General features: G+C 46.7%; 1 protein-coding gene across 3 annotated transcripts in view; it reads right to left on the bottom strand.

The window, feature by feature from the left end:
* LOC144752901 (lethal(3)malignant brain tumor-like protein 2) overlaps window positions 1-14,192 on the bottom strand; it is a 376,713-nt gene that overhangs the window by 127,641 nt on the left and 234,880 nt on the right. For all 3 annotated transcript variants that reach the window (XM_078640731.1, XM_078640741.1, XM_078640737.1), the window contains 4 exons: window positions 13,029-13,108; window positions 7,274-7,378; window positions 6,431-6,569; window positions 5,733-5,815 (listed from right to left, as the gene is read on the bottom strand). In XM_078640731.1, the coding sequence (XP_078496857.1) occupies window positions 5,733-5,815; window positions 6,431-6,569; window positions 7,274-7,378; window positions 13,029-13,108 (407 nt within the window). The remainder of the gene's footprint in view (window positions 1-5,732; window positions 5,816-6,430; window positions 6,570-7,273; window positions 7,379-13,028; window positions 13,109-14,192) is intronic.

Raw genomic sequence — 14,192 nt, 5'->3', positions numbered from 1 at the left:
ACCTCTCTACCTCTACCTCTCTACCTTTCTCCCTACCTCTACCTCTACCTCTCTCTCTACCTCTCTCTACCTCTCACTCTACCCCTCTCTACCCATCTCTACCTCTCTCTCTACCTCTCTCTCTCTATATCTCTCTACCTCTCTCTCTCTACCTCTCTCTCTCTACCTCTTTACCTCTCTCACCCTCTCTACCTCTCCCACTCTCTCTACCTCTCTCTCTACCTCTCTTTACCTCTCTCTCTACCTCTCTCTCTCTACCTCTCTCTCTCTACCTCTCTCTCTCTACCTCTCCCTCTATCTCTATACCTCTCTCTCTACCTTTACACCTCTACCTCTCTCTCTACCTCTCGCTCTCTCCGTACCTCTACCTCTACCTCTTTCTACCTCTCTACCTCTCTCTCTACTTCTCTCTACCTCTGTCTCTCTACCTCTCTACACCTCTCTCTCTCTACCTCTCTACACCTGTCTACCTCTCATCCAGTTGAATTCCGGGAAGCCCAAACCATCAGTATTTCAAATCTGCGCATGAAACGTGGATAGGATGAGCCGTGCAGCTCAGAAAGGGATGTTCTTTTTACATCATTTGTATTTAATAGAATTGGGAAGCAGGAGAGCAGTCTCACAGTGGAGAAGCGTGGCTCAGTGGTTAGAGGCGGCAGACCCGGAAGCTGAGATCAGCCGTGGACCAGGGTTCGATTCCCCGCCTCGGCGGGTCTCGGGCTCAAAAATTCCACGGACTCGACAATTCTCGCTCCGGTGCCTACTCGACTCACGGGGTCACACTCTGCGACTCTGGGCAATAGCTTGCTTAATCTCCACTACGGCCCCTCGCGGCGGGATGCCTGGCTTTCACCTTGTGAATACCCTGCCGGGGTATCTCACAGGGGAATACCAGGACGGGTTCCCTAAGCAAGCGCCTTGAGACCCCTGGGTGATTCGTGCGCTATATAAATCGAAATACATTTACATTTACATTTACAGTTGAGATAGGGATTCACATACACTGGTGACAGCTTTTGAATTGGCTTTAAAACCATTCAAAGATGGCTGCAGCATCTACGTGGGATGTGGTGGACTAAGTGGCAGCCGAAGCCATATAGCACTGCTTGTCATTTTTTTTTTAAAAAACAGCATTGACATAGCCAATAGGTCTCCCCTTTGGGACCTTATACGTGTTTAGTTGTCTAGTACAATATCCTTGGTGCAACAACGTCAAGTGTTGCATGGCTAAACACTTAGAAGGTCCCAAAGGCGAGACCTATTGGCTATGCTAATGCTTGTTTGTTTTTTCCTCTGTTTCATTGTGGTTGCCAGGTAATCTGCTGTGAAGCCTCACATGATTTTTCTCCCACCCCATGGGTTTCTTTGTTTATTTAAGCTCTTTGTCTTATTAGATTTTTTTATTTGTTTATTTAATACTTGTGCTCAATCATGTCGGAGGATGGTGATGAAGTAAAAAGGTTGCCCCCCCCTGGAAAAATTTCTGCGGACGCCCATGGACTGGGATAAGCTAGAGCTGTATTGGTGTTTATGGTAGCCCCTAGGTATTGATGTACATGAGAGGGCTGTAGATGTGACTTGGTATGGTTTATTGTAAACCCCAAGTTGTGCAGTGTCTGAATTGTGTGAGATGTGTGTTGAACACACTGGTTGAATGACTTGGCCTTTATAATCCAATTGTCTAAGTATGGGAAGATATGGATCTGTTGTCTTCTGAGATGTGCTGCTACTACTGCTAAGCACTTTGCGAACACTCTTGGTGCTGTTGTTACCCCGAATGGAAGGACTTTGAATTGATAGTGTTGTCCTTCTAGCACAAACCTGAGATACTTCCTGTGAGAAGGATGTATGAGAATGTGAAATTAGGCGTCTTTGAGGTCTAGTGTAGTGAGGAAATCACCTGGTTGCAATAATGGGAGCACTTGTTGTAAAGTGATCATGTGAAAATGATCTGAGTGTATATAGAGATTGAGAGGCCTCAAATCTAGAATTGGTCTCAGTGTCCCACCCTTTTTGGGTATTAGGAAGTAGAGTGAGCAGACCCCCGTTCCTTGATGTCGCAATGGAACTAGCTCTATTACATCTTTTTGTAGCAATGAGAGAACCTCTTGTTGGAGCACCGTTAGATGTTCTGCGGACATTGGACGCTGTCTGGGTGGTATATTTGGAGCGGTAGCTGTAAGCTCTAGGCAGTAACCATACTGGATAATTTGTCTTACCCACTTGTCTGTTGTGATGGAATTCCAGGCAGGTAGGAACTGTGTTAATCTCCCCCCTACAGGAGTGGTATGCTGTTGGGGGAGCTGAAGGAAGTCACTGTTTAGTGGTGAAAGAGGATCGATTGTTGTTGTTACCTCGACCTCTTCCCCTATTGTTTTTACCTCTGTAGCCTCCTCTAAAGTATCCTTTATTAGAGGATGCTTGTGCATTAGTTTTAAAGGAAGCTGAATTGTCTGCTCCCGCTTGGTTGGAGTCTCCTCTGTAAAAGGAACAACGAAAGCAGCCTCTTGCTTGGGTGGACTTCAAAGCTCCCATAGACTTGGCTGTATCAGTGTCTTTTTTATTTTTTCCAGAGCTGTGTCTACTTCTGGACCAAACAACTGTTGTTGGTTGAATGGTTGATTTAAGATAGTAAGTAGTCTGTACCTCTTGCTTAAATCCGGAAATGCGTAGCCACGTGTGACATCTAAGAAGGACACTGGTGTTTATTGCCCTGGATGGCGTGTCTGCTGCATCTAGTGCAAATTTAATGGAGGCAATAGATATAAGTTTACCCTCTTGTATGAGGTCATCTGCTTGTGCCTTATATTGATCAGGTAGATGTTGAAGTAGCTTCTCTAGCTGATCATAGTGAGCCCAGTCGTATCTTACGAGGAGGGCCTGTGGGTTAGCGATGCGCCATGCATTACAAGCATGGGCAGCTATTCTTTTTCCTAAAGCATCTATGATTTTAGATTCTTTATCAGGAGGTGGTGCGTCTCCTGATGTTTGTGAGTTTGCTCTTTTCTTAGCGTTTGAAACTACTAGGGAGTCTAAGGGTAGCTGTCCCTTAATATAAGCAGGATCCCCAGGAGCTGGTCTGTACTTTTTTTCTATCCTTGAGTTTATGATTCTAGCCCGTACAGGATCTTTAAACACCTCTGGGCATGTTTAATAACTCATTTAATCATTGGCAGTATTTGCACAGATTTTTGGGAATGTTCAAAAGTGTCTAGTAAAAAATCCTCTTCTGCCTCATCTGAATGCATGGTGACATTGTGATAGATGGCAGCCCTATTAATTAAGTGTCCAAACCCAATATTGTCTTCTGGAGGAGAAGGTTTAGATGGATATATGTGTGGGTCAGGAATATCTGGTATATCTTGTGGGTTTGGATACTCCCAGTCTGGTGAACCTGTTGGGTAGGGAAAAGAGTCATCTGGGTCTTTCCCTCCCCCATGCTATACTGATCATCATCAGCATCCAGAGGAGGTGTATGTTGTGGAGAATGAAGAGGATAATTTTGACGTGAAATGTTTAAAGGGAGAGCAGGAGACGGAGATGCAGGAGAAGAAGGGTGCATAGGAGATGTGGCAGAGTCCTTCTTCTTAACAATCACTGGAGGTGTAGGTGCTGTATCGGACTTCCTCTTCCTGTGTGGTATGGTGGAAACATGTCCTATTTCTGGGTCTATGTATATCCTCTTTTGCAGAGGATCAGGTCTGAAAAGCTCTTCTTCTGAAATTGATTTCGGCGCCGATTTTTTCAGCTCCAGGCCTGGTTTTTGTTTATCTTTAGCCTTAGGAGTTGTTGTATAGTCCTGTGGCGTACTTTTCGGCATCGAAGGTGTTGTTTTCAGAGTCGAGGCCTGGTTGGAGGGCTTGGAGGCATCGGAAACAGGCTTTGTGGGTTTCGGCACCGGAGATTTCGGGGTGGAAGCAGGTTTCATTGGTTTCGGTGCCGTATTGTGTTTAGGACTCGATGGTTTCTGGGTCTTTTTCGGAACCGGGACTTCTTTCGGTTTCGGTGCCGAGGGAGCTGGTCGCATCGGCACATGCGGTTTGCTCGGTATGGAGCTACCGCAAGACTTTAATATTTTCTTCGGAGCAGGGCTCAATGGCGGGGCTTTCGGAGCAACGTCTCGGTCTCGACTGGGCCCCGAAGGCGGAGTTTTGACCGTAGCCTTTGGTTTAGGTGGTTGGGCCGGGGTAGGGGCAGTCGTACTCATGCGTTGACCTGATGGTATAGAGTCATCAGAGTCATCTACCTCAGATATGACCTGGAGATCATCGGAATCTTCCTCGGGGACACATGGACCTTCGACGAAGATATCCACCGGTTCCAGAGCTGATCTCTGCATGTCGCGTCGACAGGCCCTCCGATCTCGAATGGTCTTCTTGGATCGAAAGGACGCACTCGCTGTGCAGTTCTACTCGTCGTGTTCAGGTGATAAACACAGGTTACACACCTCGTGATGGTCGCTGTATGGGAATTTTGCTCTACACCCGGGGCATTTTTTGAATGGTGTCTTTTCCATGAGGTGTAGGCCTCACCGCATGGGTAGGCCCGACGGCCCACGTCAATGACCGGAATCGAAGTGATGAGGTCAAGTCTATGTATATTGAAGTTAAAGTTTGTTTTTGAAAGTTTTGTGCGTCGAAGTCTTCGAAAAGTGGATTTTCAAACCGGAGCGGAAAAGTTGCATCCGAACCCAGTGGTGGAAAAAAACAATCCAAGGATGGAGCCGATGCCCATGCGCACTATCGTCCAAGGGAGGAGTCACCTATCTCGTGACTACACAGACTTCTTCCAAGATGACAACAACATGCAATCATCCGAGCCCAACACCAAGTGGCGATCTAATGCACAGTGTAAGATCTGCAGCTCATATGCCTCGAACATATAATTACAAATGCACCTGGCCTGTGTAGCAATGGTAACAGCAAAAGTAACTAGTTCCTATCATCCAAACTACACAAGCATTTCTATATAATGAAGCAGTACAACCATTCAATAAATATTTGCCTAAAAAAGTTGCTTTTTATTACATTCCACAGGTGAACACAATTGGCATGAGCGGATGAGAGTTAGGATTCTTCATTCCAGGAACAGGAGTAAACATTCCATGCAGTGGCCTTAAAGAATAGAGAAGTAAGAAAGGAGCCATCTCGGTAATAAAAGCACTGAACTGGCCAGAGGTGCGGACTTTAAAATAAATGGAAAGCGAATACAATGGGCTGCTGAAAGCTACAGATCTACAGCTGGAAGCATGGCTAGAGGTATGACATTCTCATAGTTGACCACTTGCAAATGAAAGAAAGACAAAGACTAACGTCTGGGATCCCAAAGCAAGACCTGTGCAATGGCCAGCTTTAAGTTGCCATCTTGGAAAAGGAGACAAGAAAGCTGTGGTTCAAATGATCACCAAAGGTTGAACCATTTGAGACCGGTTGGGCTGCAGACTGTGGAAGCAGAGAGAGCAGGAGATGTGGTACCCTGCAGAGGGACATGGGTTGCTGTGGAACTGATGGGCGGGTATGTGCTGTGCAAGAACAGTGCTGTTGGAGTGTTCTGGGTGTGGTAGGAAGGATACACTATATGCGTTAGCTATGACTGCAGTAGAAAATTTGAACTGTATAGTTTGCATACATCTGGACAGTGCAGCGAGTAGCAGATAACGTGTGATGTGAACTGCAGCTCTGGGTGGATCAATCTGATGGCTGTAGAGGGTGTGGGATTTGTGTCACACTTACCATGTTAAAAAGCCGTGCAGGAGCTTCCTTGGCGCTGGTCTCAGAGAGGTACGTTTCCCAGTTGAAAGTCTTCTCTGGATAACCTGAAGTAAAAGCTATCATTCACTAAGAGGGGAGAGATGGGCTCAGAGGAAAGGAGACAGGACGAATAAAAAAGATGGAAGCCAATGCTTGAGGGTTCTTCGGAAAAGTGAGATGATCGCAGAAATAAAATGCAGTAGAGCTTGATAAGAGACAGAAAAAACAGATGGAGAAGGATGAAATGGCAGGAGATAAAAAATAGAAGGGGCTTAGGGTGGGGCAGATAGAACAAATAGGATAGAGAACTAAGGTAGAATAGCAGAAAGCTGACTAATGAAGAGAAGTTGAATAGTAAAAGGAAGAAGAATCAGGGCGGCAGAACAGACGAAAATGCATTTGAATACAGGGAAAAATGAAGGAGGGGATGTAGACCTGAAGGAGGGGAAGGAGAAAAGAGGAGAGAAGCGACAGTAGCAGGAAATAGAGAATGAGAAGGTATAGTTGAAAGGAAAGTAAAACAGAGGGAAAGGAGGTAGAAAAATAAGGGAGGTATAGTAGAGGGACAGGTGGACCAGTGGAAAGCATAAACTGCACAGGCAGAATACAGGGACAAGACAGAACAGGGAGGAGAATCTCTATTAATGGAGGGAAAGAAAAAGAAAAGAGGGAAGCATCACCCTTGGGAGATGTCAGGTTGATGTAATTCTTCTCACAGAAGCCGATGGGGAATATGGAGTGGGACGCAGCATGGTAGCAGAACCAATCAGAACCATCTGCGCCATCAATGCCAATCATGAGATACCCATCCAGGAGAACCTGATGGGAAGGAAAAGCATGAAGGCTGTAATAAACCCTAATATAGTGCCATAAAGAAAAGCCCACACAAACCTAGCTCAACAGAGTCAATGCCACACACTGAAACATATAGAAATCTACACATAGTCAAATACAGCACAACAGACGTTCAACACGTAGAACCGCATACACCAGACAGAGCACAGACAGTGAGCCACATGTAACAGTCGTAAAGAAGAGTTGCATACAGAGAGCGTTCACCCATGCAGCACAGCCTGCGGACACAAGGGCAGATCTAACAGATTAAGCAGTTTCCGCAGAGCTACATTTGGAGGACAGAGCCACAAACTGCACAGCCTCCTCCACCCTAATCGCCACTGATAATACAGACCCCCAAAGTCATGTATATAAGCCTCTGACAAACATAAGCACATACAGCAGTCCAACAAAATAGAGGCACATGTAGTAGAGTCCCCCAGTCACATACCTCAGAGCCTCGAACATAACACGAAACCCGCAAGAGGAACTCCCAGCCAAGTATATTGAAATATACACAGAGCCCCATACAGCGGATACCTCACACACTGATAAATCTATATACAGCAATGCGTGTGCAGAGCACCCCCCTACATAACATGTTCATGCACACAGCCTGTGAACAAAGCTCACCCTCACACAAAGCCCACCCAACGACACATAGTGCCCAAATGTACCAACCTCTTTACCTTACATACTGTTGCTGGACTAATGTTGCCGAGGTTCAGTGGGTCAATGGCTTCCAATTTCATTCCTTCTTCAAACCAGTCTCCTTTCGGAAATACAACTCTCACCTAAATAGAATCAAGTTTTCACACTGCTTATTTATTCATTTTTTGGCTACTACTTTAAAATAAAGACCCCAGCTCCCAAAATCTTCCCACTGTTTGAGATGACAAAATACCTTATTATACTATTATCATTTAGTTGAGTCACCCACAGAATGCAAGATCCAGTCATCTCAGGACATAAAGTGAAGGATCAAAGGACTGATAGGACATGGGTAGTGTCTGAAGCGTCTCCCATTGCCAGGACTTCACTTGTCCTCTCTAACTCAACAGATGTCACCTGTGAGCAAATTGGGTATTATATGGCATGGTTGAGCGACCTTTACCATTTAATACACTTGCCAACCCCTTTAGGGCTGGTACATTTTGTTTTTTAAACCTTCAGCTCAACCGTGCGTAGCTGTGGCTCTGAGTAGTCCGGCTTACACAAAGGAACAAGTGTAAAGCATCAAAACAATTGAAGAAATCTACGAGGCACACACGAAATTCAACACCAATTTATTAAAATAGTTTTGATTTTTATTTAATTGTCACCAAAATGAAAAGGATCCACTGAAGGATTCCGGAGATACAGAATGTACAAGGTATAGTAAATCAACAATTTTTACTTACTAACGAACAAGCATCAGCAAATTCAACAAATCTGACAATTAGAAACTTTTTCAAGAAAAACTTGGTTAAGTATCAATGCAGTTACTTAAGAGTTACTTCAGGCGACCAATTCCGGCCAGGAACCAGTCAGGGGGAACAGTAAGGGCAACAGAAACTGTTACCATGACCAGAAAAGTAGCCTCCAGTCCAGTTGCAGTGTCAGTGGCTCCTTGCCATTGTCTCCTATGGAGTCGTTCTGAGGTAAAGGGATACAGGATGCTGAAGATGCTCAAAGATGCTGTGTGGTTCACAGGGGTCTTCCTCTGGCTACTTCTCGGTCCATGGAGTTGGCGATCCTGGCCACAGGGGTCAACGTCCCTCAATGTCTTCTTGAGCTTGGCGGAAGTCCAGTCGCCACTGGGCTACCAGTCGCCCTGGGCTACTAGTCACCGGGTACAGCGGTTTCACCAGTTCCCTTCTTATGGTGGTAACATGCCTTCTGGGTGACCAAGCTCCACTCTGACGACTCTCCCGTATCCAGCAGACTCTGGGCCAATATTTAAGCATCAGATCTCAGTCCCTGGTGCTGCATTGTGTAGAGGACAGTGATCCGGTGACCTGGGCTATTAACTCACCCCAGCAAGCTTCTTCAGCTATTGTGGCCCTATACTGCGAACAGGTCAGCCAACTGTCCCTTGCAGCCTCTTGCTTTGGATGGGCTCAGGAGTCTACTTCTCCAAGAGCAGGGCACAGCCGGTACAGTCCCTTTCCTTTGCTAGCAACTATGAGTAGCTGGTGCAGTCCACGCCGATGCAGACTCTTCGCTGGGACCTTGGTGCAGCAGGGCAGTCCTTTTGTCCTCTACTCCAGTCCAATGAGATCTGAATTCTGGTTGCCAGGGGTGCCCTTTTCATGCCCTGAAAATGCCCTCAGGAAAGGTCAGGTTTGTTTCCTCCTGATGGCTACTTCGAAGTATGGCATCTAGCTATCCGAGAAGGCTCCATTCTGCCCACTTCCAACATGGCAGAACCCCTCTCTCTGCATGCAGAGTTCCCTAGCCCAACCCAAAGGTGTGGATACAAAGGGGGCTACAGACCCCAGAAAAAACTGTTGACAACTGGCTTCCCCTCTCTAACCCTGGTGCCAGCATGTCTACCTAGACAATACAGCAGTCCCTGTGCAAGTTTTTGCCATTTACCCTTCACAGGCAGCTGCTCCTTTGAAGCTCACGTTTTGGGACTATACCTGTGTGGCTTTTGCCAGGGAGCGGTAACATCTCCTCCAGGTGGGCTTCTATTGTGGACTTTCCTGGGAGTCGTTTACCCATCTCCCACGAAGGGAACAAAGCTGTCTTGGGGACAGTGTGTGCAATTGTAAAGGAGCACAGAAGACAACTTTGTTAAAAGTGTACACCACAACAAGTTACATTAATTTTGACTTGGGCAATGTGTTGGCCTTACTGGAACGAGTTGCTTGATTCCCTACAGGGCCCAACTTTAGTAATCCCAGTCAGAAGTTAGCAGGGCTGTGAGAAGTTGGCCTGATGTATGATGTATCCAGTTCTGGGGGCATCTTATATCAGTCCAAACAATCCCTTTTGGTGGTGGTTGCAAGTCAACCTTATAGACAGCTATCCTAGGGGTAGCATGGACTAAGCAGCCTTAAAGGCTTAACTTCAGAGGGCGAGTGAAGCGAGCTGTTTTACCATATACAATCCTGTAATACCAAATGAAAGGACACCACACAAGTTATATATTATCAAAATATATGTATTTATTCTTAGAATAATCCCCACTACTCTTTATGAGCAATGAAGCACAAGCGTTTAAATAAAAGCACAGTTAAACATAGACAAGTTGCACGTTTTGGATGAGGCCGGTGGCCACTCAAACCATATATCAATAAAGTGGTATAACAATCACTAATCGATCTGGGGTAAGGCCTAGGGCCTTGGGAATCGCTTGGACTACGATGCACTAACAGCAGTTAGGGCGGGAGTAGCCCGCGGGATTCGGGTGCAGTGCAGAAAGCACAGGCATGCACCAATGCAAAGTTAATGGTGCGTAAAAATTATCGATTTACAGTTTTAGGAGTCTTCCGACTGGACTAGAAGGACAAAACTTTAGACTTAGACACTAGAGGTGTAAAACACTACAGGAGCACCGGCGTTCAAGAGTTACCTCATCCACAGGAAGCGGGTGCACAGGTGTGTCGGGTTTCGTCACGAAGATCAAGGGTGCCTGGAGATGAAGGTGCTGCAGGCGTCCAGAAGAGAAGTGTCCAGTGTGATCCAAGGGTGGATCGAAGTTGTAGAGTACCTGAAAGCAGAGGGGACAGAGTCTGGGTCACTAGCCAGTGACCAGGAAGGAACCAGGAAGGAACCAGACAATGTCGGGCGCAATCAGGTCGATGTCGTGTAGCTTCTCTCCGCTGCCACGTGGTCTCTGGGGCACCGAGGATGTCCTGGAGTGAATCACGAGCTGTCCCACGAAGGCTCTCGCTGTCGGCGGTGTCGGCTTCAAGATCGGAGTCAACAGGCCTTGGCAAATGCAACCCACGCAGGATTCGAAGATGGCTTAATACTCGGACCAGCAAGGTCTGAGCGGGTGCTCCTTTTCAGGGGAGCGAGGGCCAGTCTGGAGCAACCAGACTAGCTGAGCAAATTCAAAGGTTCGTCGGTACTGGGGCCACTAGCCAACGGGCAAGCGACCGGACCAACGCGTCGAGCAGGAAAATGCAAAAGGGCCCCACGCAGCACTCGTCTAGTGTGGAGGGGTGAGCTTCGGTGCACAAGCTGCTCGGGGCTGGAGCTTCTCAGACTCCAATGCACAGCTTCGAGGGAGCCTCGGATGCTGCACGGTCAGCGCTTCGTAGTTTCTCCAAGATGGCCGCTCCCACGCTTCAGGTCGCCTCCACGGGTCTCAGCTCTGCAGGGACTGTGGATCAGGCTGTTAAAAGGCAGGCACGCTGGGTCTTGTCGATCTCTGTCGCTCGAGTTCCGGCGGGAACTGCAACAAAGCAAACGTCGAGGTGCTGGATGGTGCCTGTTTGCACAGGGTGGTCACTCCTTGACCACAAGGGAGATTCTTCAGTCTTCCACGAGGAGTGGGATGTCGAAGGCTCCAGAGTTTCGTTTCATAAGTTTCAGTCAGGATAATCTGATGTGCATCTGCACAGCTCCTACTTTTAAGTCAAATCAAGGGGCTGGATTACCTGCTAGGTCCCTCCTATGGGTGGGACCTGGGAAGGGGGTGGTTACACCCCGTTCCCTTTGTCCAGTTTCGCGCCAGGACTGGGGCAGGATGGCCCCAGAACCGGTTTGACTGGAATCTGCCCAGGGACACCTTGTGAGCCCCAGGCAGTGTCTAGTTTCATTCAACCCTCCCTGCTACAATCCACTATCTCCTGTCTGGGGTGGTGTGACACCTCCCTGTGACAGGAAACCCTTTGTCCAGGCGTCCTCTGCCGAGTTTCGGTCAGCAGCAGGAGGCCAGACATGTGTGTGGCAGCAGCATCCATTTTGTGATGCTGGGGCTCTGGTTAGGATTAACCGCGTTTTCAGTAAGTAACATGCCTGCACCCTCTAGAAGGTGGGATGCTATCCCCATTACCAGGACTGGCAAGGGGATAGTATTCCAATGTGTATGACACCAAACACGACATGTTTTAATAAAGCCAAACCAGAGTTGCAATAACCGTAAGGATTATAATGCACTTAAGAGTATATGGTATGGCAGTATCACTGGAACAGCATTAAGGAATTGGTCCCAACACTGCAGATAGGCTCAGCTCATGCTAGAGCACCATCTCACATAAAACAATGCACTCTGCCTCCAGGACTGTAAAGGCCTGCCATAGGAGTGACTGATAGGTATAGATGTGTCCAGATATAGGTTTAGACATAGGTATACTACATCTAAGCAAGGGGTGAGTACACCACCTTCCCCCAGCTGTGGGAACAGCCCGTTGTGTCGATTTAAGTACCAGCCAGGGGTGGCAAAAGATATGCTGCAGCCCCTGGTAGGCCTTGGATGCACCTATGCCCTTGGCACCTATAGTGCACTGGATAGGGGCTAACAAGGTGTCCAGTACCAAATGGGTTATGTGCCTATAGTACATGTCTGTGAATTTAGAGAGAGAACAGCAGGCTGGGGGTCTGATTAGCAGGCCCACAGCCACATTAAGTCGAAAACCAGTGAAGCAAAAAGCAAAATTTGGGGTGACCATAGGATAGCAGACCCTACTCTCCTACAAGGGCTGATATGGCAGCTTGGAACTCTCCACTTGTCAATTTTAGGGTTTTTACTGCTGAAACCTGTAAAAAGTGCCTGTTCACCTTTTAATATACTGCACCCTGCCTTAGGGCTCGATAGGCCTACCTTAGGGGTGACTTATGTATATTACAAAAGAGAAGATTGGACTTTGTCATTGCTTTAATTGGCAACGTTGAGATAGCATTTAAAACTGCCCTTCCAGTCTGCATCGGCAAACTGGAAGCCATGTGTAACCTTTGTCTCACCCAGGATGGCACAACCAGTGATACAACCCCTGGGGTGACCCTCTAACTTACAGGCCCTGGGTACCAAATATTAGGGATGTACAAGTAAGTTAGCTTATACCAAATGGGTATCAAACATACACACTTTAAGGTCAAGGCACTCACTCTGAGGTCTGGTTAGCAGGCCTCAGTACACTCGGAGTTGAAAAACCAGCAGCATCAGTCCAAAACTCTGGAGTTGACCATAAAGAGGCATTCTTATAACCACCCAAGACAGTTCAGCACATTTGCAACGCGAGCAAGGGTGTTGCCAGAAGAATACTGCACCACTAGCCACATACACTACTTACTACTGTTTAACACCTGGGAAGAAAAGCTCTTAACAATTCTTACTAACAGCACTCCTGCTTTCCAATGGAGTCTTCACTCCTTGCCCCATACCCCCTTTCCTTGCACTCACTTTCTTGACGAGACATGCTTATTGAAAACCTTGCACAAAAACCTCCCGTTCCCATCAGATTCATCTTGTCCCCCGACACCACTTTCCCACAAACCTCCGAGACTTACGTTCTTGAAGAGGTGCGGCACAGCATCACCATGGACCTTGCGGGAGTTGGAGTAAGTAGACAACTCACTGCGCATTTCATCTATTGAGAAAAAAAAAAAAGAGGGGTATGAAACAAAATAAGAGCCAAGTTAGAAACAAGATGGAAACAGCATACATGCTGCGAGGAAGGACTAACTGGCAGAGAGACAGAAGGCTGTGAAAATACAAAGGTCACAATATCAGGCTATACTAGTTTTGTGGCACACTTGCACATTCTCAGTTCTCTTTAAAACTCTCCAAATTCCACACACAAATCTTGTCTACCATGTCATACAATATATTCACCAATTTCAACCGATTTCATAAACAATAGTTTTGGATCTTCCCTTCTGTTTTTCTGTAGTTTTTTGCCCTCCAAGCATTTCACCTTTCCAAGGCGCTCATTGGGAGTTTCTTTACCAGGTTGAAGCCTACTAGAGAGTGCAACTGTCTAGCTGTAAAGATATTAGGGACATGCTGGAAGCTTACCTAGAAATGCATTCCACCCATTGATCACCATTGGCTTTGCTTTTAGTCAGTTACATTTGCTTGCTTTCTATTCGCTGGCTTTGTTCTAGGCTGTCCAGCATGTGCTAATCCCTCAGTGGAGCATAGCAAGTTTACCACATCTCTAACTGGATGCTTCTATTCTTTCATGACTGATCGCTTGTTGGGAACTTTTTTCTTTTTCGTGAGACACTCCAAGGGAGTGCATGTTTTACAGCAGTCGCTCCGAGCATGCTGCTCTTCTCCCGCTCTCCCCCTGACCACTTCCCACTGCAGCTCTTAGTATTCTTCTATCTCATCCGTGTGCTTCTCGCCCCACCTGTTTAACTAAAACGGGGCATTGTTTCGAAGGTTGCTTAGCAAATGTCGTTATTTCAAAATGCTTATTATTTGTGGGTCTGTAAGGCCCTCTGTGGCATCTATGGTCACTTTTATCACTAATTACTTTGTTTTTTAAATCAGTTTTTGGAGCACATTTATATGCCTGAAAGTTTGTTTTGCTTAGCTGACTGTCTGAACCATGACAGATTTTTTTCTAAAGAGGTTGCGCTTCTAAAATGCCTTGTGGTTTCACTAGCTACCACAGCATGCCTTCTAATGGGAAGCCAAGAGCGGTCATTTTGTTTTTACAACTGCTA

The sequence above is a fragment of the Lissotriton helveticus genome, chromosome 1_1, assembly GCF_964261635.1.
Source record: "Lissotriton helveticus chromosome 1_1, aLisHel1.1, whole genome shotgun sequence".
NCBI classification, from domain to species: domain Eukaryota; kingdom Metazoa; phylum Chordata; class Amphibia; order Caudata; family Salamandridae; genus Lissotriton; species Lissotriton helveticus.
This window is presented reverse-complemented; position numbering and strand designations above follow the sequence as displayed.